The 25,467-nt window shown below is 36.8% G+C and overlaps 2 protein-coding genes across 7 annotated transcripts in view; one reads left to right on the forward strand and one right to left on the reverse strand.

The window, feature by feature from the left end:
• The window catches only part of CERT1 (ceramide transporter 1), a 101,383-nt gene extending 94,917 nt beyond the window's left edge, over positions 1-6,466 (reverse strand). For 2 of the 5 annotated variants that reach the window (XM_054578501.1, XM_054578502.1), the window contains exon 1: positions 5,745-5,978. In XM_054578501.1, the coding sequence (XP_054434476.1) occupies positions 5,745-5,840 (96 nt within the window). In that variant the 5' untranslated portion in view covers positions 5,841-5,978. Of the gene's footprint in view, positions 1-5,744; positions 6,283-6,383 lie in introns of those variants that run through there. The other 3 variants (XM_054578504.1, XM_054578500.1, XM_054578503.1) reach the window with 3 other exon arrangements.
• The window catches only part of POLK (DNA polymerase kappa), a 71,786-nt gene continuing 52,772 nt past the window's right edge, over positions 6,454-25,467 (forward strand). For both annotated transcript variants that reach the window (XM_054578497.1, XM_054578498.1), the window contains exon 1: positions 6,454-6,535. The gene's annotated coding sequence lies outside the window, so the exon portion shown is untranslated. The remainder of the gene's footprint in view (positions 6,536-25,467) is intronic.

Raw genomic sequence — 25,467 nt, forward strand, 5'->3', positions numbered from 1 at the left:
CACTATGGAAAACAGTATGGGGCTTCCTCAAAAAATTAGGAATAGAGCTACCATATGTTCTAGCAATTCCTCTCCTGGGTATTTATCCAAATATGAAAACACTAATTCAAAAAGATACATGTACCCCTATGTTTATTGCAGTATTATTTACAACAGCCAAGATACTAAAACAACCTAAGTGTCTACTGATGAAAGAATGGATAAAGATGTAGTGTGGGTGGGTGGGTGGGGGTGTTTGTGTGTGGGTGTAATGTTACTCAGCCATAAAAAATGAAATACTGTGCTATTGACAACATGGATAGCTCTTGAGGTTATTATGCTAAATGAAATAAGTCAGATGGAACAGAAAAGGACAAAAACCCCTATGATTTCACTCACATGGAATATAAAACAAAAAAAGTAGCAAATGAACTAACAAAACAAGACAGAAACTCACAGATACAGAATGATGGTTACTAAAAGGGAAGGGCGGTAGGGGGAAGGTGAAATGGATAAAGGGGGTCAAATACATGGTAACAGATGGAAATTAAAACTTTTTGTTGGTGTTGAGCATGCATGGGTATACAGATATTTAAGTACAATATTGTACACTTGAAATTTATACACTGTTATTAACCAATGTGACCTCAATTAAAAAATTAGTTTAAAAAACTATGCTTTGTTCTTTGTGTGCTTTCATCTTCCCCTCCTCACCACCTTCGTGACACCTACTACAAATCTCAACAGACATAAAACCTAACGGCCTGAAAGCCTTGTTTAAAGGCTTGCTATACCAACTAGATAAATATTACATGTCTACATAAAATAACAGTATATAATAATAAACACTCTAAAATAACTTCACGGACAAAAGTATTAGACTGTATACTACACAAGGGCAAGGATCTTTACCTATTTTGTTCACAGATGTATACCAAGCATGACTACTACAACTAACATATTCGAGAGAAAAGTAACTAACATATTCGAGAGAAAAGTTTGGTTATACAGTCTCTTATTCTCCTACACCAAGTACTGCATGAAACCTTCTAAATCAACAGAAATATGAAGCTAAATCATGGCCAAAACTGTACTTTTGTTGTAAGTCATTCCCATATGAAAATTTATGATGTTCATAACTACATCAAAGTAAAAATACAAGACCATTAATCTTTAGTAAGTCTATATCAACTTCATTTTCCTCCACAGAACTCAACATTTCATATTTAAAACAGTTAATTCATTTTCCATATTTCTCTGAAGATCTATTTTTCAAACCCAAAACTATTAATACAAATATAAAACTGGTTTTTCAAAAATATACTTGGATTATCTGTTCCCAGTACCTATAAATGGTTTCTGTTTTGCTAAACTTTTGCACACTGAAGATTACAATAAACTTGCAATGGCAGAAATGTAACCTCTATGGGAATTCTTGATTTTGCATATTTTCATGTTCTGGGGCTTAAATATAGACAATTCCAAAACTGCCTGCCAAAAACTAATTCAAATGGACTGTTAAACATATACATACTGCAAGGGCTCAGGCTCTTAATCAACTGAGAAATCTTTACTTTCCTATTCCCTAATTCAGCATGTTTGAGATGGTTCAGGTCTTAAATCTAAGCCCCATCTTTACAATCCCTCCCTGAGAGCACATCCATGCTGGCAATTAAATCCATTCTTTTCTAAGGGCTTCCTAATAGCCATTTCTTTATTTTCAACTCCCTGTGACTTTCCACCACTTAGACTGCAAATTGAAATAAAGATTCTGGCCCTGGATGATTAGAGCAAGGAGCTTGCCTGAACTGTGCCTCCTGTCTCTGCCTGAGGAACACCTTCCCACTTCCCTCTCCTCTGCCCCCTCCCCTGCCCCCAGCAGCAGGTGAGCAGAAGTGGGAAAGTGAACAAGTAAAGCTCACCTGAGCTGGGCCTCCTGATACTACCGGCCCACTGCCGACCCCCACTCCCCTCCATGCCCAAAAAGGTTGGGGACCCCTGGATTAGAGCATCATCCCAATATACCAGAGTTGCAGGTTCAAGCCCTGGTCAGAGCACATGCAAGAATCAACCAATGAATGCATCAATAAGCAGAATAAATTGCTCTCTCTCTCTCAAAATCAGTTAAAAAAAAATAAAAAGAAAAAGAAAGAATGATTCTTACATATAAAGCTGAATGTACCTCCTCTCTTAAGGACCTCTTTATGTTACCATTTCCTTGACTTCTGGAGTATTAGTCAAGGACTATTTCCTTGACTTCTGCAGTGATTCAGACTCAAACCTGCCTGAGAGTCTGTGTACTGCATTGGCAGAGTAGTTAATACAAAACCAGAGACTCAACTACTTTATTAGTTATGTGAGGAGTTTTGAAATTATTTAACTTTTGAACTTTAGTTTCTTTACCTGTTATTTCAATGGCTAAATAAAATTGTGAAGGTGCTTACTATATTGATAGGAAATAATCAATACCTGAGGGTTCCTTACCTGAAGGTTCCTTCTTAATCTTTATAGTCTATTATCAACTCTTATGCATCTTTCCTTCATATTAAACCCTTGAATTTGGCTCCTCTTCTCTATTTTCAATTAATCCAACTAAATTATCAGGTTCCTGGACTCCTGAAATGGCTTAGTAACCTTATCTCTAGTATCTTCTGCTACTTACCTCATAATTTATATTATCTTATTTACTTATGAAGCATATTTGTCTACTTATCGTACATTAATCTCATTGAACCATCAGCTCCACAACTTACATGAACAACTCCCCATTGCCTATAATACAAATTGTTTGGATTGGCATATCTTAATCCACCTCACTTCCAATTGTTGCCCTTCTAATGACTAGTAACTGTGTGACCATGGTTAGGTTACTTATTCCCCCTGTTTTTCTGTTAAACTCTACCTTAGAATTGTAAAGATAAAATAAGAATAGACTTAGAACACTGCCAAGCACTTACTACTTTCTGATTTGGAGGCAGCTATGCATAGCTAATGAAGCTTAACCTTCAGAGCAGCTCACTAGAACAGACCCCTTCCAAAATGACAGAAGGTGCCCCCGCAATATTGTGTTCACAATTTATACTATTTCCTTACAGAGGACCCAGTAAATTACATAAGCCTCAGGACCCTCTACTCAGTAACATTAAACTATTATTATACCTAGAAATCAGATTTTTGCCTTTCTCTACCCTTATAAAGTACCTTCACTCTTCCCCATTTATCAGAGACAAGGCAATGTGCTAGACACTGCAAAGGAATCAAAGATTTCTGCTCCCAAGTATATTTTCAAAAGAAAAAAAGACACCTACATTTAAAACGAGAGTAAGAAGCAAGTTATGAGTAAAATGCTATGGGAATCCAAGGGAAGTAGATCTGGACTAGTTGGAGAAATAAAAGGCTTCATGGAAAGAACAGTATTTGAGATGGACTCGAAAAAAGGATAGAATTTTAGTCAACAGGTGTGTAGAGAAATAAAAGATAAATTACACCTCAAAGAATGAGAATTCAGAAGCTGGATGCGATTTATTTTACCCAGTCTTAGTCGCTCTCAAGTCTTACTAAAACAGGAAGCTTTTCACAACCATATTCATCCTGATACTTATTAGAGCTACCTAGAATTAGTGCCTATCCAGTATTTTTGTAACCTACATACCTAATTATAAATGCTATAGAAAAAAAAGCTTCATAGGTATTTCCAGGCATTTTAGATTACCTAATAGGAAAAAAAACAAAAACAAAAACAACTTTGGACTGGTTTAAGAAACTAATCAAATTAGTACTAGGACTTATCTACATTAATAAACAAAACGGAAAGAGAACAGCTGTTGAGCTTTAATTCATATTTTAATTACCAAGTGAATATAAGAGGCTCAAAATATATACTGGTATGTACTTCAAATTTTAAAACATGTATTCAATATAAAATAGTCTTCATTAATAAGCTTTCAGGAAATTACATATACAATCATAAATTGTTAAATTTCAGGGACATTACCTACAAGAATAATACCAATACCTATATTTCTGTTGATCTAAGTACACAGAGACACTGTAGTTATTTATCTACCATATAAATGATCAAATGCTACATTTCCACACATTTAAATATCAAAGAGACAGTCTTCCATTTTCCTATATAGTGTACCTACTACACTACTCTGAATAAGGTAGCTACTCTGAGCACCAGTGATTCCACTAGTCGTTCCAATCCCCCGCCAAAATCATGATGAATAGGTTAAAATTATGGTTTGTTTTGTCAAACACTTAACACCATCACAATACTAATTTGAAAGTCTGCTTATCATCTAATAAGAAAAGCACTGAAACTACCAGAATCACTCAGAAGCAAAAAGCCCATTTCATAATAATTCCATCTGAAAATATATACCTATTACACAATGAGTTCAATACAGATTCCTAAATTACAAGATACATTTAATTTAGACAAACCCTAGGGAGCTTCTTTACCGAAACTCTCTCAGCGAAATTCCAGTAATGATCACAGTATCAACACACACTGTAATTTTTCTGCTATGCAAATGAGTTAATACTTGTAAGCCTTAGTTCTGACATATTAATGCCTTTCTTAGGCCCTTTCTTACCAGCCTTCTAAATACATTATAAACACCTAATATGAAACAATTCCAAAAGATGTCCAAATCCTTAGCCAAAGTATGTATACTGGAAGCAGGGTGATTTCTTAATAGCTGCACACATGACTTAGTATCTTATGACCAGCTTGTTGAGAGACGCCCCAGCTCCCTCTTCTCCAGGTTAACTGCTTGCTCCAGCCATTTCTAAAAGTTTAACAGGAATGGAGAAGGAAGAAAAAACAAAACAAAACAAAAAAAACAACAATGTGGATCTTCTCAAAACTTTAAGAAAAAACAAACAAAAACTACCCCCAGGTACTATTGAAAGAAAATATCGCCCACCTTCTTTCTTAAAAAGAGCCTCATCAATGTTAACTAATTAGCCTTAGAGTCCAACAAATGACTAGCTGCTTTGCTAAAATTTTAAAAAAGAAGTTTTAAAAAATACAGGAAAGGTACAAGGACTGAAAGAATATTTTATTAAATAATGCTCTCCTTCCTGGACTAAAGGTCAGTCTCCATTCCAACATGTTCCAAGATACTACGAATATTTTTTTGTACATACTACGTGGCGATTCAATAGCTCTTTTCCGATTAGGAGTAAAAGGTGAGAGAAAAAGTACAAAAGTCCTCCTCAATGAGATCTCTCCCTACATCTAACCTGGCATAGTTTTCCACCCGATTTTAGCACCGAGCCTAGTTGCGCCGGCTTCTGTGTGAACAGCCGCATTCCCAGAAACCCCCTACTCTGATGGGCATCTGCGGACTAACCACGTTTGAGGGTGCTATTGGCACTGCTCCGAAACCCAGCTGTTCGGCCACTCCCGCGGCTCAACCTGGATTCTTACACCCAGGAGAACTGCTGTCCCGAGTCCCAAGTCTTGGTGCGCTTCCCGCTCCCTACCTGGATCCGGGGTTGGGACAGGTTTCCCCTGGTCTTCGGCGGCAGGCCACCGCCGACACCCAAGGGAGACAAGGAGGACAGTCCTTCCCTACTCCACCCCTGGCCCGGGCACTCTGGCTGCAGAACTCAGCCCCGCACCCCGACACATTCTGCAGCCTCCGCCCCGGGACAGACCGTGCCTCCCGCCCAGCCCCACCCCATGTCCTCAGTGGCTCGCCTCGCGGCAGGTGAGTCTGGGCAAGGGACCCTCGGCCCCGCGGGTCGCTCACCTTGCTGAGGACCCCGCAGCGCTCCACAGGCGGCCCGGACTCCGTCTCCGGATCCTCCTCCGAGCCCGACGAGTTCCAGCTCTGGTTATCCGACATGGAGGCGCGACAGACGCGCAGGAGACTGACCCCCGCTCCTTGAGCTGCGCCGGAGGAGGCGCCCAGTCCCCGGGGTGAAATGTCTGGGGATGGCGAAAGGAACAGTGCCCGCTCCGGTGCCTGGGGATGCTGGAGGTGGGACGAAGTCCGCCCCACGCGCCGCCGCCGCCGCGCCTGACACCGAGCGGACCGGGGAAGGAGGACGAGCGGTGAAGGAAGCCTGCCCTTCCAGCCGTCAGCCGCCGCCGTCGCCGTGACCCCTGCGCTGCGACCGGAGCCGCCACCCGAACTCAGCCCCCTCAATGCCAATCTCAAAAGGAGAAGAAAAAGGGGAGGAAGAAGGGAGGAGACAAACCAGCTGCAGAGACCCGAGTCCGCTCACACCTCCGTCCCCGCCGCCATCTTCCTGCCTGGCCCACTATTTACCCTTCCCTCCCTTCTCCCCTCCTCTTCGTCCTCCCATTCTCCTCCGGCTCTCCGCCCCGTCCCCTCCCAACGTCTGACGCAGCACGCTGAGTGCTTGGGGACCCTCCCGCATCGTACCTTCGGCCCTCCCGGGTGACGCCAGTTAGAGAAGTAGGAGGGGCGCAGAAAGGAGAAGGGATAAGGACGCCGCTGTGCTGCATTCTGGGAGGGACCAGATCTGTCAGCCGCGTTGCCTCCTGGGAGTTGTAGTCGCAATCCTGAGTCGACTGGTGAGTGTTTAGTGCCGGTAAACCTTGTTGTCTTGGGGACAAGTCAGGCGGTGGGTGGGCTTCGTTCGATAGCTGCGTGAGTGGTTCCCTCAGCAGCGCTTCTTTTTCTGCCTAGCGTGTTTATGACGAACCCGGGCTTGCGGCGCCGGACGTGAGCTAACTCTCCGCTGAGGATGCCGGGCCCGGTTTAGCGAAAGCCCGGGAACATTTTAACACTTACCTGGGCTCGAGTTTACTGGACCCTTCCGCCTCAACCCAGGGCCAGGGGTTTGCGACTTTTCTAGTGACAAATGACAGGTGGTCCTCCAAACCACCTCTGCACATTTTGATGGTCTTTCGTCTCGCTTTTTAGAAATTTGACTTCACACTTGACGTCCCGCTTTTGAAGGAAAATTTTTCAGTTCCTTTTCACCAGAGCAGACACTTCGCATGATTAGATTTCCAGAGTTTTATTTTGTGCAAAGTAATTATGAAAGTGCCAGGGAATAAATCGTGCTTGAAGAATTTTTAAAGCAAAATAAGAATGTATGTGATAGCCTGGCATTTCCTTTTAGTTGTGAATGAGTATCCTTTTGAGACTCAGGTCAACTGTCTCTACCGACCTACTACCGGTCTCTGAAAGATCAAGATTGGAGTAGAAATTTGGTTCTCTACGAATGGCCAAAGTGCAATAAACATTGAACACTAAGGGATTAGGGAATAGGAGCCTAACTTTTTTAAAACTAGAATTGTGGGAAAAGCAATAGAAGAGCTAACAGATATTACCTAGTCTTTTTTGCATTCATTTTAAGGACAACTTTAATTGTGAGATCTTGAACTTTGTAGCTTCAGGGCTTAACTCCCCTTTGCTACTTTTACATATTTGTCAATTTCTTAATAATTGCCAACAATAAAATTCACTATTAAACCGTAGAGAAAATACCGGTTTACTGCTGGGACGGGAGTATAGTAGTGAAATTTTGAGTTTGGTGGAACAGGCACTGCAGCTAAAAATAGCTATGATAGCGATAGGGGCCAACTTAACTGGGGTCTTAAGGAAATAATGGAATGATCTAAGTGTCTCTGAGGAGCACCTATCTTCCGTTCCTAAGATTGACACGAATGCTCAATCTGTTGTAAACAAGTTACAAATCGCTTTTCATTGTGAAATCAAGTGATCAAGGAAAGCCATTCAGATGAATAAAATCTTGAGATAGAGCTTTTGAAGATAATTTGTCAACATGTTAATTAAAACGTAATTCCAAAGTTGTCATTCAAAGAGAAAAAAAAGTTTAGCACATTTTCTCCTCTTTTTTGAATTACTAAATTATACCTTTAGAATGTTTGAATACTGTAGCAATCAAGTTTTGCATTGCCTTCCAGAAACCTAATACAGTTAGATTTTTCTGTTTCTGATTTTTTTTTAAGCCCTGGGTTTTAAAATGTCATTAGTCTTAAGCAAATGATTGTGGATTGTTGAGAAAGTTACTTCATAATGCAATTTAGAATCATGGGAGTGTAGTATATCTTTCTTAAAAAATATATTTTATTTATTTTTAGAGAGAGGGGAAAAGAGGGAGAAAGAGAAGGAGAACATCAATGTGTGGCTGTCTCTCGTGGGCTCCCCTACTGGGAACCTGGCCCACAATCCAGGCATGTGCCCTGAGTTGGAATTGAACCAGGGGCCCAGGTTTGCAGGCTGGCACTCAGTCCTCTGAGCCACACCAGCCACTGTGTGTAGTATATCTTTAAAATCAAACTTTCTGTTTTATTTTATGCATTTCTGAGCTGTGCTAGTACTAAGGTGCCCTTTTACTCAACAGAAAATTGTTTCAATTGTTTCATTTTATTTAGTATTAATATGGGAAAAATTGCCTTTTTTATTTAATTTGTTGGGGTGACACTAATTAACAAAATTCTACAGATTTCAGGTGCACAGTTCTACAACACACCATCTGTACACTGTATTGTGTGTTCATCACCCCCAGTCAAGTCTCCATCCATCACCATTTATCCCCCCATGCCCTCCTCCACCTTCCCCCCAGTTGCCACACTATTGCCTGTATCCATGAGTTTTTTGCCTTTTCTTGTCTTTTTTGCTCAGTCCCTCGATGCACCCCCCCGCCCGCCGCACACACAGCTGTCAGCCTGCTCTCTGTGAGTCTTGTCTCTATTTTGCTTGTTATTTCATTTTGTTCATTACATCCCACATCCCAGTGAAATCATGTGGTATTTGTTCTTCTCTGACTGTCTATTTCACTTAGCATACTGTTCTCCAGGTCCATTCATGCTGTTGCAAATGGTAAAATTTCCTTCTTGTTTACAGTCTAGGAGTATTCCATTGTGTAAATGTACCACAGCTTTTTTTTTTTTTTTAACCAGGTATCTGAGGGCTTTATTTTGAGATTTCACTCCTGACTCTTTCACTGCCAGCATTGATTGGTGTCAAGAAATTTCTTTTTAAAAAGATATTTACCACAATCATCTTTCATATTTATAAGACTATTTAAATTGTTTTTTAATTTAAGAAGGATTTTTATATACTGATTAGAATAGAATACCACATTAGAGCCTGGGATTCACTTCATTTCAGTTGATGGGAAGAAATTGCAGTACAACAGTAAAATGCATGTCCTTTCTTTTTATTCTATAGTAAGTGATAGCTTCTCAGTTGTCTCTCTTACTTAGAGCCTCCCCCAACTTCTTAAAAAGTATTTCTCTTGGTAATTTTCTTTTTTAACTTTTAGAATTTCAATCCACCTGGGATTTATTTTTGTATATGGAATGAGGTAGGAATTTGTTTTTTAAGGACAGTCACTTGGCCCAACGGTTTATTGAATCGTCTATTCTCATCCTTATATCTATGCGATACGTAAAATCCATATATATATATGTGTGTCTGTTTTTGGACTCTATTCTTTTTTTAATAATTTTTTTATTTTTCAATTACAGTTGACATACAATATTATATTAGTTTCAGGTGTACAACCCAGTGATTAGACATTTATATAACTTATGAAGTGATCATCCTGGTAAAGCTAGTACCCATCTGACACGATATGTAGTTTTTACAATATTATTGACTGTATTCCCTGTGCTGTATGTTACATTCCCATGATTGTTTTATAACTATCAGTTTGTACTTCTTAATTCCTTCCCCTTTTCACCCATCCCCTTCAGCAACCCCCTCCCATCTGGCAACCATCAAAATTTTCTTTGTATCTTTGAGTTTGTTGTTGGTTGGTTTGTTCATTTATTTTGGTTTTGTTTATTTACTTTATTTTTAAAAGATTTTATTTATTTATTTTTAGAGAGAGGAGAAGGGAGGGAGAAAAAGGGAGAGAAACATCAATGTATGGTTGCCGCTTATGTGCCCCCTACTAGGGACCCTGACTGCAACCCAGGCACGTGCCCTGACTAAGAATTTAATGCGAGACCCTTTGGTTCGCAGGCCAGCATTTAATCCACTGAGCCATACCAGCCAGGGCTTTGTTTTTTGTTTTTTGTTTTAGATTCCACATAAAAGTTAAATCATTTGGTATCTGTCTTTCTCTGTCTGACTTATTTCATTTAGCATAATACCTCCTAGGTCCATCCATGTTGCAGATAGCAAGATATCACTGATTGTATGGCTGAGTAATAATCCATTGTATATATGTACCATATTTTTATCCATTCATCTATTTATGGACACTTAGGTTGCTTCTATATCTTGGCTATTGTAAATAATGCTGTAATTAACATATGGTGCATATATCTTTTCAAATTAGTGTTTTGGGTTTCTTCTGATAAATATCCAGAAGTGGAATTGCTGAGTTGGACTTCATTCTTTTCCATTGATCTATTTGTCTATACCTATGCTAATACCACACTGATTTAATTACTTAACTCTGTGTGTGTGTGTGTGTGTGTCCAATATTTTCCCAGTGTTTTTTTGCATGTGGGTATTTTTGTGTATCTTCTCTTCTAGATGAATTTTAGAACAGCTTGTCAAATTGCATGAAAAATGCTATAGGGATTTGGATTGAGAAAGCCCTTAATTTGTGAAGAAAACAGCATCTTTACAGTATTCTTATCTCTGGCCAGGCACTTTATACACCTAATCTGACTTATTCCTTACATATAAGGTGAACATTGTTGGCCTCTTTTTCAGGTTAATGAAACTGAAGCTAACCCAATGTCATATAGCTTTTAGCTAGAAGAATTAGGATTTGAATGCAGATCCATATGACTTCAAAGATTAACTATTTTCTTTGCTTCAGAATGCCTCTATAAAAGGAAGAATCATGTACATAAATAATTTTATACTGTAGGTAAATATATCAGAGCAATTATGCTCTTAACTCAGCTAATGATTTATAACATCATAAATTTATGCTGTTTTGTTTGCCCCCAATTTAGAATTTACTGTTTCCATTCCTGATATTTTACATGGAGAAACTGATCCACAGAGAAGTTAAATAACTTTCTGAAGGTCATACAGCTGGTAAAGAGCATAGTTGCAGTCTAAGCTCAAATATTCTGACCAGCGTTCATTCCCATCCCACTAGAGTCCTATCTTCCACATCACCTCATTCTCTCAGCTTTTATCTCCACTAAACACCAATTCCAAAGCTTTCACCTTGGCCCTCCACTCTCACTGCCAAGCCACAGAAGCCAAACAAAACAAAAAACAGAGGTGTTGGAATTAAGAATGTTTGCAATTTTACTGATCAGCAGGTAGGGTAATGAAGAGGAATATTTGTTCTTGATGCTGTAGCAAGGGAGGCTGTCCCACGTTGACATAGGAAATAGAATTTTTTTAAAAAGATAATGCTATGAAGACCCTTTATTAGTCAGCAGGCTGCCATGCAAAATACCATGGACTGGGTGGCTCTGGTCTTTCTTCCTTCTCTTATAAGAACATAAGTCCTATTGGTGAGGGCCCCACCCTTATGACTTCACTTAACCTTAATTAATTTTTTATAGGACCTATCTCCACATACAGTGACATTGGGAGTTAGGATTTCAAATGTGAAAAGTGGGGGAACATAATTTAGTCCATAACAGAGCTTATAGGTTCTATACTCCCACAGTATTTGTTATGTTTTTTAAAGCATATGTTATTAATTATGCTATTACAGTGCCATTTTTTTTCTCCCCTTTATTCCCCTCTGCCCTTCATCTCCTCTCCCACCAGCATTCCCCCCCTTAGTTCATGTCCATGGGTCGTACATATAAGTTCTTTGGCTTCTCCATTTCCTATACTATTCTTAACCTCTCCCTGTCTATTTTGTACCTAACAATTATGCTGCTTATTCCATGTACCTTTTCTCTATTCTCCCCTCTCCCGCTTCCCTCTGATAACCTTCCATGTGTTCTCCATTTCTGTGATTCTGTTCCTGTTCTGATTGTTTGCTTAGTTTGTTTCCTGTTCTTTTTGTTTTTTAGGTTCAGCTGTTGATAGTTGTGAGTTTGCTGTCATTTTACTATTCATAGTTTTCATCTTTTTCTTATGTAAGTCCCTCTAACATTTCATGTAATAATGGCTTAGTGGTGGTGAAGAACTCCTTTAACTTTACCTTATCTGGGAAACACTTAATCTGCCCTTCCATTCTAAATGATAGTTTTTCTGGATAGAGTAAACTTAGATGTAGGTCCTTGCCTTTCATGACTTTGAAAACGTCTTTCCAGTCCCTTCTTGCCTGCAAAATTTCTTTGGAGAAATCAGCTGAGAGTCTTATGGGAACTCCTTCATAGGTAACTCTCCTTTTACTACTTTTAAGATTCTCTCCTTATCTTTAATCTTGGGTAGTATACTTACGATGTGCCTTGGTGTATGCTTTCTTGGGTCCAACTTCTTCAGGACTCTCTGAGCTTCCTGGACTTCCTGGAAGTATTTCCTTTGCCAGATTGGGGAAGTTCTTCATTATTTTTTCAAATAAGTTTTCAATTTCTTGCCCTTCCTCTCCTCCTTCTGGCTCCCCTATGATTTGGATGTTGGAACATTTAAGGTTGTCCCAGAGGTTCTGGAGCCTCTCCTCATTTTTTTTTTTTTTTTTTGAATTCTTGTTTCTTCATTCTGTTATGGCTGAATGTTCATTTCTTCCTTCTGTTACAAATTGTTGATTTGAGTCCCACTTTCCTTCTCTTCACTGTTGGTTCCCTATATATTTTTCTTTATTTCACTTTGCATGGCCTTCACTTTTTCTTCTAATTTGCTCCCGAGCTCAATCATTTCTGTGAGCATCCTGACTAGCAGTGTTTTGAACTCTGCATCTGATAGGTTGGCTATTTCCTCATTGCTTAGTTCTTTCTCTGGAGATTTGATCTGTTCTTTCATTTGGGCCATATTTCTTTGTCTCGGTGCACCAGTCTGGATGAATGTTTCTTCCTTAACTCCTTGATTGTGGGACTTCCATACAATTCGATTTTCTGGCAGTTCTGATCGTTTTTGTTTTTAAATTGGTTGTTATCCTTCTTTTGGTTGTGCAAGGAAGCAAAGCGTGTCTACCTACACCTCCATTTTGGCCAGAAGTATGAATATGTATCTGTATTCCTACAGTATTTGTTATGTTAAAGACTCATTTTGAGTTACATAGTCCTGTTTAGCTAATCTGGGAATTTAATTGTTATTTATACTGCTTTTTCAAACCGAAACATAACCAGCTAAAAATTGGGAATTTACATAAGAAACATGATTTTGCAAACTTAGAAATGTTAATCTATGTCACAGAGGTAATAATCTATGAAGAGCAACAGCCTAAAACACTAGAGGACAAATGAGCAAAGTATAGCATGTGACTAATACAGTTGATTTTTTTGCCCTTTATTAATGTCTTGAATAATTATCTGGATGGTGAAATTATGGACCATTTGAATTTTCTTCTTTATACTGATTTGTATGAAGAAAAAACTATCTGTATAGGTATATGTGTGTGCATGTGTATATGTATCATTTGTGATAGAAGAAAAGGTAATTACCAGTGTTATAAATTAGTTAAGAATTAGTTAATCTCCCCACATTCACAGTCTTCTAAATTAATTTTCAATTTCGGTTGTTAATGTCCTTGTTTTTCTATACATTTTCCTCTTTACAATCAAGAGAACTGATGATTGCAACATTTCTTTAAAATGCCCCCTCGTCATCTTCAGGTTTTTCCCCAAGCTGACACTTATTCCTCATGTTTTGATTCATAGCTAATGACAATTATGTCACAATTGCTACTTTACTGACAAGGATTATGTGAGGCAGCCCAATTTTAGAGATGTTAAAATGTGAAAAAAAAAAAAAAAAAGGCATGTCCCTGAAGCAGTGAAATATGGTACTTACTTTTCTGTGTTTCCTCATTTTTTTCCCCTGAGAACATTATTTATGATTTTCAAAATGTAAACATATATGTGGACAGAGAGAGCAAGAGAGACTATTTATACCATTATATAAAATGCCTTTTAAATATTACAGCATATTGTGACTGTGTGTTTCATGACCTTTTTAATGACTGCATAGAATCCCTCTATTGAAGAACAAGGAAAATATTTTATATTGTGCTATTACAAAAATATACAGAACAACAGTTCAGTTCTTGTACACTTGTTTAGCTCTTTTGGAGGGAACAAATTGCTAATAATAGACTGCTGAAGTGGGGAATATGTACATTTTACAATGTGATACTATCAAATTTTTCTCTAGAAAGGTTGCTAATTTACACTCCCCATTATGGTGTGTCTGAGTTCTCTGTCCCTAAAAGAAGACAAGTGATGGTGGTAGGATGGCATCTGAGTAAGCTATTGAAAGGAGATTGTGATAGGAGTTTATAGTTTCAGAATGAACCCACACTGGGAATAGTGAACACTTTATTTTGGTTGACCTGTTGGCAACTTTACTATTATTGGTCTTATCAAGGCTTTTTTGACTGGGGGCAAGAAATAAATTCAGGGTAGTTGAAATAAGAGAAAGTTATTGTAGAGATCTCTGAGTCCTCAGCTAGGCCTCATACATGTTGAAAACTTGGAAAATGAGGACTTGGTGTTTTCCTGTTCGTCTCTCAGGGGTGGTGGTATCGCTGTGATCTCGTGTTCTCAATCTCTGTTTTCTTTGCCTCTTTCAACACTTATCGTGCATATTGTCCAAACTTGGTTTAAGTACCTCTCAGTTTCAGGACCATCTCAGTGTCTTCTAGCTCAGGTTCTTTTTTTAAAAAATTGCGTTTTATTGTTTATGCTATTACAATTGTTCCTGCTTTTTTCCCTTTTGACCATCTCCATCCCTCAGGCAACCCCCACTCTGTTGTCAGTGTCCATGGGTCATGCATATATGTTCTTTGGCTAATTCCTTCACCTTCTTTCATCCAGCACCTCCTTCCCCTCTGACATCTGTCAGTCTGTTCCATGTATCCATGCTTCTATTTCTATTTTGTTCGTTACGTTTATTTTGTTCATTAGAGTCCACATATAAGTGAGATCATATGACATTTGTCTTTCACAAACTGAGTTCAGATTCTTAAAAGAAACAGGTAGCTAGCTGGCCAGCCAGTGTTCTAGTTGGCTCTTCCCAAAAGTGTGGAATATAAAGCTACCCCTTCCGTGGTTTTCTGGGAGTGGGAGGTCAACTAGAAACAGCATATCTAGGGTATATAATTTCAGAGTCTGTTTATAACTTCATGGGGAGAGGTGGGGGTGTTCTTGAGGGTGAAAAAATCCATTTAACATACGTGAAAATCCCATTGTCAACCAGCACATAGGGCATAGCACATAATAGTATGTGATAAATGTTTAGATGGATATATTAGACTGCATATATTATTTTCTTCCATTAGAATGTGAGTCGACAATTTTTAATTTTTTCATCCATTTTCTTCATAACTTTTTTCTATCCTTAGTCCTTAGAATAATGCTCAGTACATAGAAAGCATTCAGTATAACTAATTAATACATTATACCTTCCCTTTCAGTTAATAATTTAACTTAAAAAACATACAACATGCAAGATATTATGCTGACTACTGTGGGTGATTTTAAGATAGTAAAAGATTATCAAATGGGATGCTTTGGGGGTTCTGCCTTCAAGGAGATTATAATAGAAAACAAGGTGAGAAAGTTACACATCTAACTAGGATAACTGAATTAGTGTTTTCAAAGTTGAGAGAAGTAAAGGAATAAAAGAGTAACCTTGACTCCTACTACCTGACTGTGATAAACCCTGTTCTCTAACCCTGTTATCTAATTGTACTTTTACTGGATCTCTGTAGGTCACTTACAAGCAGTTTAACCTGTACTGCTTGCCCATTTCAATGCACTTTTTTTTTTTCCTGGTTTGACCACCTCTTGATCGTATTAGTCTCTCCCAATGCTTCTGCCAGGCCCATGGCAGAAATGACATGGTTAAAGAATCACGTCATTTCTGTCATTATGGTGATTTACAATGAGTTCAGAGTGAGCAAGTATCCTAACTAGCTTCATCCTTAATAACCACATAATTCTGGATGTGTATTTAATATATACTAACTTAATAAATGGCATTATTTGTGTAACCAGTCTCTTTTTTTATTACTATATCTATCCCAATTGTGCTATTTATACGCATTGCTAAAGTGATATTTGCATAAGTATACCCAATATTCATTTATGTGAAACGTGGTGAATATATCTATGTCCATTTCTGATATTATAAACATTAGGTTCAGAAATATAAGAAGCAAGAAAGTTGCATATATTTATCTTTTATGACTTTATACAGAACTATTGTATTACATCTTTGCAAGTATATTCATAAAAGTGGTATACAAATGTGTGTAAAGTGAATGTAGAAATATTGAGGGGATTGTTCTCCTAATTTTTTGTGTTGGTACAAAAAAATGATTGTATTTTTCCTGTCTATAATCAACATCTGGCAATATCAATATCTTACAAATTAATGCTTTTTAGTTAGACTTAGATTTTTTTAAAAAAGATTTTATTTATTTTTTAGAGAGAGGAAGAGAGGGAGAAAGAGAAAGAGAGGGAGAGAAACATCAATGTGTAGTTGCATTTTGTGCGCCCCCTCCTGGGAACCTGGCCTGCAGCCCAGGCATGTACCCTACACTGGGAATTGAACCGGTGACCATTTGGTTCGCAGGCTAGCGCTCAATCTACTGAGCCACACCAACTAGGACTAGGTTTAGATTTTAACAGATATATTTATATCCAGTGTAAGCAACCTAAGTATAATAGTCAGTGAAGGAACTTTAAAGGATCTATCAAGTTTTTTAAAAAACAGAACAAACTTTTTCAGTTGCTAAGTAAAATACCAAAAGCTGTGATCATAAAAATGTAGTTCAATAAAAGCAACCTTGTAATTAATCTGACCAATATATATGCATTCTTTACATGTGAATGGTCCCCACAGCCAAACAGCTGCAGAATTTCTGTCTCCTTCCTGCATATGCTAGTACACAGCCCCCCTTTATCTGTAGGGGATGGGTTCTAAGACCCTCAGCAGATGCCTGAAACCAAAGGTATACTGAACCTTTTATATATTATGTGTTTTCCTAGAAATACATACCTATGATAAAGTTTAATTTATAAATTAAGCACAGTAAGAGATGAACAATAACAAATAATAAAATAGAACAATTATAATAATACACTGCAGTAAATGTTATGTGACTGGTCTCTCTCAAACTTTCTTAATGCACTATACATACATCATGGATGCACTGGACAAAGGGATTATTTGCATCCCTGGTGGGATGGAAGGGAATGGCATGAGATACTCATGGCATGAGTATCATGACTCAGAATGGTGTACAATTTAAAACTTATCAATTGTTTATTTCTGGAATTTTCCATTTAACATTTTCAGACCATGGGTGACCACAGATTATGGGGAAACTACTGCACAATTTTCTCTCTCTTCATTCCTCCCCTTTCCCTGCATTTCTATTGTTTATATGTGTTGTGTATTACTATTGTTTGTTACTATCTTTCCTCTTCCTTTATTCCTCGTCTACTATAGCAGTCATTGGCAGCAGCGATGGGAAAATTAGAGGAGAGATCAGGTGAGACTAGAAGCTGGGAGAAAAATTACTTACAATGGAACCTTTACAACATGTCTTCCACCCTGTTTTACTTGACTCAGAGATAGAGAAGAGAAGCTGATATTATGCCTATTCATAATTCTGACTTCAATCCGGTTTCCCACCTCAGCATTCCAAGTACCCCTAATCTTCTCACTGTTTTCCCAGGCCCTCTGATTTGTATTTATATCCTTGTCTCAAATCTAGACTTGATTTTGTTCATCCCAGTCTTATATTTTGTTTTTCTCCAAGGGGAATAATTATGATTCTAAATGGTTAGTAGCATTAAGTTAGGTTATCCTTTTTATGGAGATGGATATTGAAGCATGCGTGACCAATATTGCTTGATTTCTTTTTCTCTGTTCTGTTTCTAACCACCAACACTCTATTTGGATTGAAAGACTTAAATAACTATCAATTATTATTATTATTATTGTATTACGCTCATACTGCCAGGTCTTATTCTGTTACTCTGATCCATAAGGTGACTTTGCATGTATATCTTGGACTGACTTGTGTGATGATTTTTACCATTTAACTCTCTAAGGACAATTGATGCCTTGATGCATTGCGTATAGTTACTTAGGAATATGTTGTATCCCTCAGAAAGTTCTAACATGGAGCAATAAGACAATGATTTCAGAAAAAGAAATTCAAAGAGCTATGTTTTTATCCTGTTTCCTGTTATACAGAGGAGAGCCAAGCTAGGCATGTTCTAAGCAGAAATATGCTTTTTTGCTATTAAATAATATTGAAATTGTATTCCGTTATCTTCTTTTTACATGTATATGGTTTATAGAATTAAAATGTGTCCAAGATCAATTTTTCTAGGTTTCACTGTAACAGTAGAAAATCCTTTAAACAGCACATAGTATTCATCTCTAGTGGATAAACAGTGATATTAGTGTCCACTCTGCATATACACATTTTCATTTCATTTTTTCCCCAAGGTTTTGAATCTCTAACTTTTAACTTCTTTTGCTGTTACGCTGAGAGATTTTGTTAACATGTTAAAGTCATGCTGTATAAAGAAATGTGCTATTTTTAAGTATTAGTAGAATCTTTATGATAACTATTTTGTAAATGTGTTTTTGCTTCCTCTTTTTCTTCCCCAAGTTTTTGAAACTCTAACTTTTAACTTATTTTGCTGTTACATTGAGAAATTATTTTGTTAATATGTTGGTCATACTGTATAAAGCAATGTGTTATTTTTAAGTATTAGTAGAATCCTTATGATAGCTATTTTGTAAATGTGTTTGGCTTCCTCTTTTACTTCCCTGCCTTTCATTGTTTCACTTTTACTATAATTTCAGATCCTCTTCTTCTTAGTCAAGTATGCTGAAAACTACTGTAATAGAACATACATGTTGTTATGGTGGTACAGACAGTTTATGAATATACAGTTTATCTTCATCCTCATTAGAATCTGCTATATGATTGATGATCCTGATTGGGGTGCTATGAATATGAGATATATACCACATCTTCCATAGATTAATTGCTTGTAACATTTTTACATCTAGAAATATAGGCAATAATTAAGTGTATAAAGATACTGGTATGTTTTTAACAGTTACATTATTAAAGATCAAGTAAAGGTTTAACTAACACAGTAAGTGTTCAGGAAGTATTCACAGATGAATGAGAATAAGTTTACTTGGTTGATGATGGTAGGGAAGTGGTAGGAATGGCAGTTAACAAGGTCCAGAAGAAAAATCACTAGCATGATAAACATGAAAGAGAAACTGAAGAACCAGATTCCATTATAGCTTTTTGTAAGGAAGAAGGACCTACCCAATGTCAAACAGTGTTTTAGGCTTATTTTTAAAAAATATATATTTTATTGATTATGCTAATACAGTTGTCCCATTTTTTTCTCCCCTTTGTTCCCCTCCCCCCTGCACCACTCCATCCTCCAGCCTTCCCCCCTCCCCTTAGTTCATGTCCATCTGTTATATATGTAAGTTCTTTGGCTTCTCCATTTCCTATACTATTCTTAACCTCTCCCTGCCTATTTTGTACCTATTTATACTCCTTATTCCCTGTACTTTATCCCTCATTCTTCCCCCCTCCCTTCCCCTCCCTTCTGTTTTACTGTTCATAGTTTTTGATCTTATTCTTAAATAAGTCTCTTTAACATTTCATATAATATGGGCTTAGTGATGATGAACTACTTTAATATTACCTTATCTGAGAAGCACTTTATCTGCCCTTCCATTCTAAATGATAGCTTTTCTGGATAGAGTAATCTTGGATGTAGGTTCTTGCCTTTCATGACTTTGAAAACATCTTTCCAGTCCCTTCTTGCCTGCAAGGTTTCTTTGGAGAAATCAGCTGATAGTCTCATGGGAACTCCTTTGTAGGTAACTGTCTCCTTTTCTCTTGCTGCTTTTAAGATTCTCTCCTTATCTCTAATCTTGGGTAACTTAATTATGGTGTGCCCTGGTGTGTGCTTCCTTGGGTCCAACTTCTTTGTGACTCCCTGTGCTTCTTGGATCTCCTGGAAGTTTATTTCCTTTGCCAGATTGGGGAAGTTCGCCTTCATTATTTTTTCAAATAAGTTTTCAATTTCTTGCTCTTCCTCTTCTTGTGGCACCTCTATGATTTGGATGTTGGAACATATAAAGTTGTCCCAGAGGTTTGTAAGCCTCTCCTCACTTTTTTGAATTCTTGTTTCCTCATTCTGTTCTGGTTGAATGTTTATCTCTTCCTTCTGCTCCAAATCGTTGATGTGAGTCCCGGTTTTCTTCCCTTTACTGTTAGTTCCCTGTATATTTTTATTTATTTCACTTTGCATAGCCTTTGCTTTTACCTCCATTTTGTGACCATACTCAACCAATTCAGTGAGTGTCCAGATTACCAGTGTTTTGAATTGTGTGCATCTGATAAGTCTATCTGTTCATCTCTTAGTTCTGTTTTTGGAACTTTGATCTGTTCTTTCATTTGGGCCATGTTTCTTCTTCTCAGCACACCTGTTATGTTGGAAGGGGTGGAGCCTTAGGTATTTGCTAGGGTGGGCCACCCAGGTCACTGCCTTGTAACTTTGTGTGGGGGAGGGATCCTAGAGGGAACAATGCCACTTGCTCAGCTCTCCACCGGCTTTCAGTCACTAACCCTGCTGCCCACAAGCAAACTGGGCCCTTCTGGTGCTGATTCCCAGGTGGGAGGGTTTGTGTATGTTCTAGAACCCTGTGGGTCTCTCCAACAGACTTTCCTGTGAGGCTGTGAGTTTTCTCCTGCTGCCACAACCCCCAAAGATTTTTACCTCCGGAGGTTTGGAGGCTTTCTTTTCCTGTGCTGAAACCCTGGATTTCAGGGTCTGTCTTGCTCCCTAGCTGTTCCTGCGGTTTATCCGCATGCAAATATGGGACTGCCCAGTCTGCCCACTGCCGCCTTGATGCGTGTCCTCTCCGCCCCTCCTACCGGGCTGGATGAATGTTTCTTCCTTAACTTCTTGGTTTCGGACTTCTATACAGTTTGATTTTCTGGCAGTTCTGGTTATTTTCTGTTTTTAAATTTGTTGTCGTCCTTCTTTTGGTTGTGCAACGAGGCAAAGTGTATCTACCTACACCTCCATCTTGGCTGGAAGTATCAACTTACCTATTTTAGGATTATTACATGTTTACCCTTCACAAAAATCCACAGGATAGACATTATGCTTATTTTGCATATAAAGAAATAAAAGTTTGAGAAGTTAAGTTGTCCATAATTGGTGAATAATTGAGTCCAGACTTTTGAACCTCAGAGGCTTATAATAGGTACTTTTAATACATAGAAAAATGATTTTAGACTAAAAAAACCCCCAAGCTATCCTAAAATGATTAAACATTTGAGCATCTGTTAGAACCAGATTACATTCTAATATGTTGCATAGTTTGTCTTTAGTTTGACAATTTTCCTAAAAGAAAATTCATCCACATACATTTTTAAGTTGCAATAATAGCTTACTATGTAGCCAGTTTACAATTTTTTTCTATGTTCTAATTAACCATAAATAACTTAAGTGATCTCTGGAGACTGTTACTATTTTCCTTTTGTCTAATGTTGATAAAGGAATTATGTTTTGATTTAATCAGTAAAAATAGTCATTTGCATTTATCATTTTAATTTTTTATATTTTTGAATAATCTTAAGAAGTAACAAAGGGATAGTAAGCAACTTCATTAGAAATTATAATAAAAATTGAAACTTAAATAAACTCAAATTTTTATTCCGTATTTCCGTGAAATAGGTACTGTCCCTTTAAAGCAACTAGCTGCTCATCAACTTTTATGCATGGTCCTGGAACTAGCCATCTTGTAAATAAAGGTTTCATATTTAATATTCATTTTTTAAAGATTTTATTTATTTTTATAGAGAGGGTAAGGAAAGGGATAAAGAGAGAAGAAAAAAACACCAATGTGTGCCTATTGCACACCCCCAAATGGGGACCCAGCCTGCAATCCAGGCCTGTGCTCTGACCAGGAATTGAATTGGTGACCCCTCAGTTCGCAGGCCAGCACTGAATCCACTGAGCCACACCAGCCAGGGCTTAATATGCATCTTTCATAGATCTAACTTATTGTTACTTATGGTTCTTTTTATCTTGCAATTATGTTGTCAAATACAATAACATTGAAAACTATGATATCTCATAACCTTGTTAAAGAGAAGCAACCATTTTCTATAATTGCAAAACATTTTCATTTTTATATTTATAAACACCAGTTAGAATTATTAGTCCAATAAGCTTTCATTTCTACATCACTTGTTCTCTCCCTATTCCCTTTTTATATGCATCTACCTTAAACATCTGCTTATTTACAAACTATTTTAAGTAGCTTTTAGCATGCAAACATCATAAAGAATGAAAGAACACTGTCCTATACTTTCTTTCAAAGCTTTGATACTGTGGGCAAAACACAATAAGAAAACTGAATGATGATGTAGTAGTGATGATTTATTTGACTACAAGATCATCCATTTAGGTGATGGTGTTATTTCATTTTATTATTTCATTTCTTAGCTTAACTCTTAAAAATAATTGATGAATAATGATTACATAATTCCGAGGATGATAAAATAGATCCATATAGAAATTTTGCAAGATAGAGTAAATTTTAGTCTGTTAGAAAATGAATGAATTGGTTTTTTTATTGTTGTTGTTTGGAAGATTTCTAAGAAAAAATAAGATGTGAAACAATGCTTACAAATGAAGTTGCTCAAGAACTAAAGTTGGGTCTAATAGATCTTTGTGGTACACCAAGGGTTACTATAATCACATATCTTAATTTCATTTTATAACCAAACCAGAACAGTTGGTATTTCCTTCTCCTATCTCAGGTGAAAGGGTTAGCCATCATAATTCATTCCAAAATAATAAGCTGACCAAATAAGGAATTTATCTTAAAGATTAAAGCACAGCTTAATGTATTATGAGTTCATTTATCTTTGCTTAACCTAGTGAATTTTTTACATTAAAAATAGATGTGCAAAAATTCATGTATACAGTATATAATAAATATTTTCCCATTGGGACATCTGAATAGGCCATTTTTTGTTAGTTACAAATACCTAAAATAACAGAATTTTTCACTTTTTTCTTACATAAGAAAAACATGGCTATCATGTAGACCCCACTGTAGCAAGCATTTCACAGTAGAACCATACTTTATAAATCACAATCTGAGGGAATCACCCAAAATCAAGTGCAGTCAAGGAGATCAATAACTGACATGTAGTAATATTTACTTTAGCCCTCAAGCAGTCATGTGAAGAGATGTGAGCAGTAAAGAAATATTGGTGAACTCTAGAGACAAAGGCCTTCAAAAAGACCTTTGCCTCTTTCTAGGGATTGTTGCTAGTTTTTTATGGAATGAGAACCCAAATAATTTTGTGATTAAGATTAGTATAGTGCTTGATATTGCATGTAGAAGTTAAAAGAGGTACATAATTCAGACAGCTTTTTGTAGGTCATATGCTTAAAAAAGAAACTGGGAATTTTTGAAGCCTTGGAAAGCCTTCTTTTTTATCCCTTATTTGGGGGTATTTTGGAAAAATAGAAAAACATTAAAATATATACATTCTGAGGGTAGGAGGGGATGAGGAAGGCAGCCCTGCTGCATGTCAGGGGCAGAGAAAACCTTCCAGTTTTTAAAAGGACTGGTGAAGAGGAAGCATGAGTAAAGCATTCATGGAAAATAGAGAAACCTGGTCTAGCTCTGTCCTTTGAAGGAAGGGATGTGTCTAGTCACATTGTGGTCAAACTGTTGAAAATCAGAGATTAAGAGAAAAACTTGAAAGCAGCAGAAAAAGAAAAAAAGACATTATCTACAGGGAACAACAATTGGAAAGATCATGGTTTTAATGGAAATAACAGAGGCTAGAAAACCGTGGAGCAATTTCCTTATATATTTTACTAATATATACTTTATTGGGATAATATCTAAACTGGTGACTAATCATGAGGAATAAATGAAAGAATATTACTTAAGCATTTAGTACCTGCCTGGCATACGGTAGTTTTTAAAAAATGTTAGTTATCATTAATCATACATATTTTTAGCAAAGTAGCCAACCTTTATGGAATTTAATAATTATTATTTTTGTGTTTCATTTTTTTCTAACTTTAGAGAAAAGTTTTGTTTTATTTTAAAAGTTTTTATTAAATTTTTCCAGCTTTATCATGAAAAAGGAAGAAACCACTGACAGTATTATAAAAGAGAAGTCACTTTTACTATTACTTTCACTTGTACAAAGATAAGATTTAAGAAACTCTCATTTTCAGGAAAAAAAAAGTCATTCTTTTTAGGTATAATGCTCTTCTTATTTTCTGTGTTTCTTTAGGCAGAAATACAGGGCTTTGTTATTACTGATTTTTTATTTAAGTTATTAGGTAAGGCAATGCCTGGTAAAAATGAACTGTTTCTTTTAGATACCATGATTATTAAAGAAATTGCTCTTCAGATTCCCAGTTTATCCCCAAGTATATTTTTAATTGTTCAGTCTTTCTCACATTTTAGGATACTCAAGAAACCTCATCTATAAAATTTTCTCTAAAAAGTTCATGGTTTTTATACAAGACTGAATGAACACATTTTTATATGAAGGAACTTTGAGTTCCTTGTCATTATTTCATATTTTCATTTGAATACTTAGGCTATTAGAAAGTTCTCAAAATCATGATGTCATTTAAAACTAAATTGAGTCATAAATTGTGCTTTCTATTACAGTAACGTATGATATTTTATCTATTTTTGTTCATACCACTTTTATGTTACTTCCATTATCAGTCAGTGAAAACAACTATTGTTTTATCTTTTTTGGTAAGATTTCACTAATTTTCTATTTTAGTTTCTTTGTGTTTATAGTAAGTGTGATAGCTTTTAAGCCAGACCTGAAATACAGTCCCTAATTTGCATGACCTTATCTAAGGTACTTAACTAAATCTGCACCTTAGTTTACTCGTCTCTTATGAAGAGTAAATAGATTAATGTGCATAAATGTTAACTTCTACAGTTATTGCCTTTAAAAATATTTAACTGAGGTATTACCATTAATTTTATTCCTTTCTCTCTGTTAATCTGCCCATCATTCATTCATTCAACACACATTTATTAAATAACAGGCTCAGTGGCCTAATACTGTACCAGTTTTTGCTTTTTTGAAATCTGTATTTTAGATGTCTTAAGTACTACAAAAAAATATTGCCTTGTTTTTTGTTTTCACAGATTCTAGGAGAAAATAGTCATGTGGCATAAACGTTGTTCAGTTGATCGGTTTATTAGTTTATTTTAAACTTTCACCTATTTAAATGAAAACAGTAATCTTTAGTACAGTTGTTTTATGGTAGAGTTACTTAAAATGTGGTCTGTGGATCAGCACTGACCTGTAATGAGATAATCACAGAATTTGAGAATAAGCTAAAATTTACTATCT

Source organism: Pteronotus mesoamericanus, unplaced genomic scaffold, assembly GCF_021234165.1.
Source record: "Pteronotus mesoamericanus isolate MK-2021 breed Mesoamerican mustached bat unplaced genomic scaffold, CSHL_Meso_final contig_50, whole genome shotgun sequence".
NCBI classification, from domain to species: Eukaryota; Metazoa; Chordata; class Mammalia; order Chiroptera; family Mormoopidae; genus Pteronotus; species Pteronotus mesoamericanus.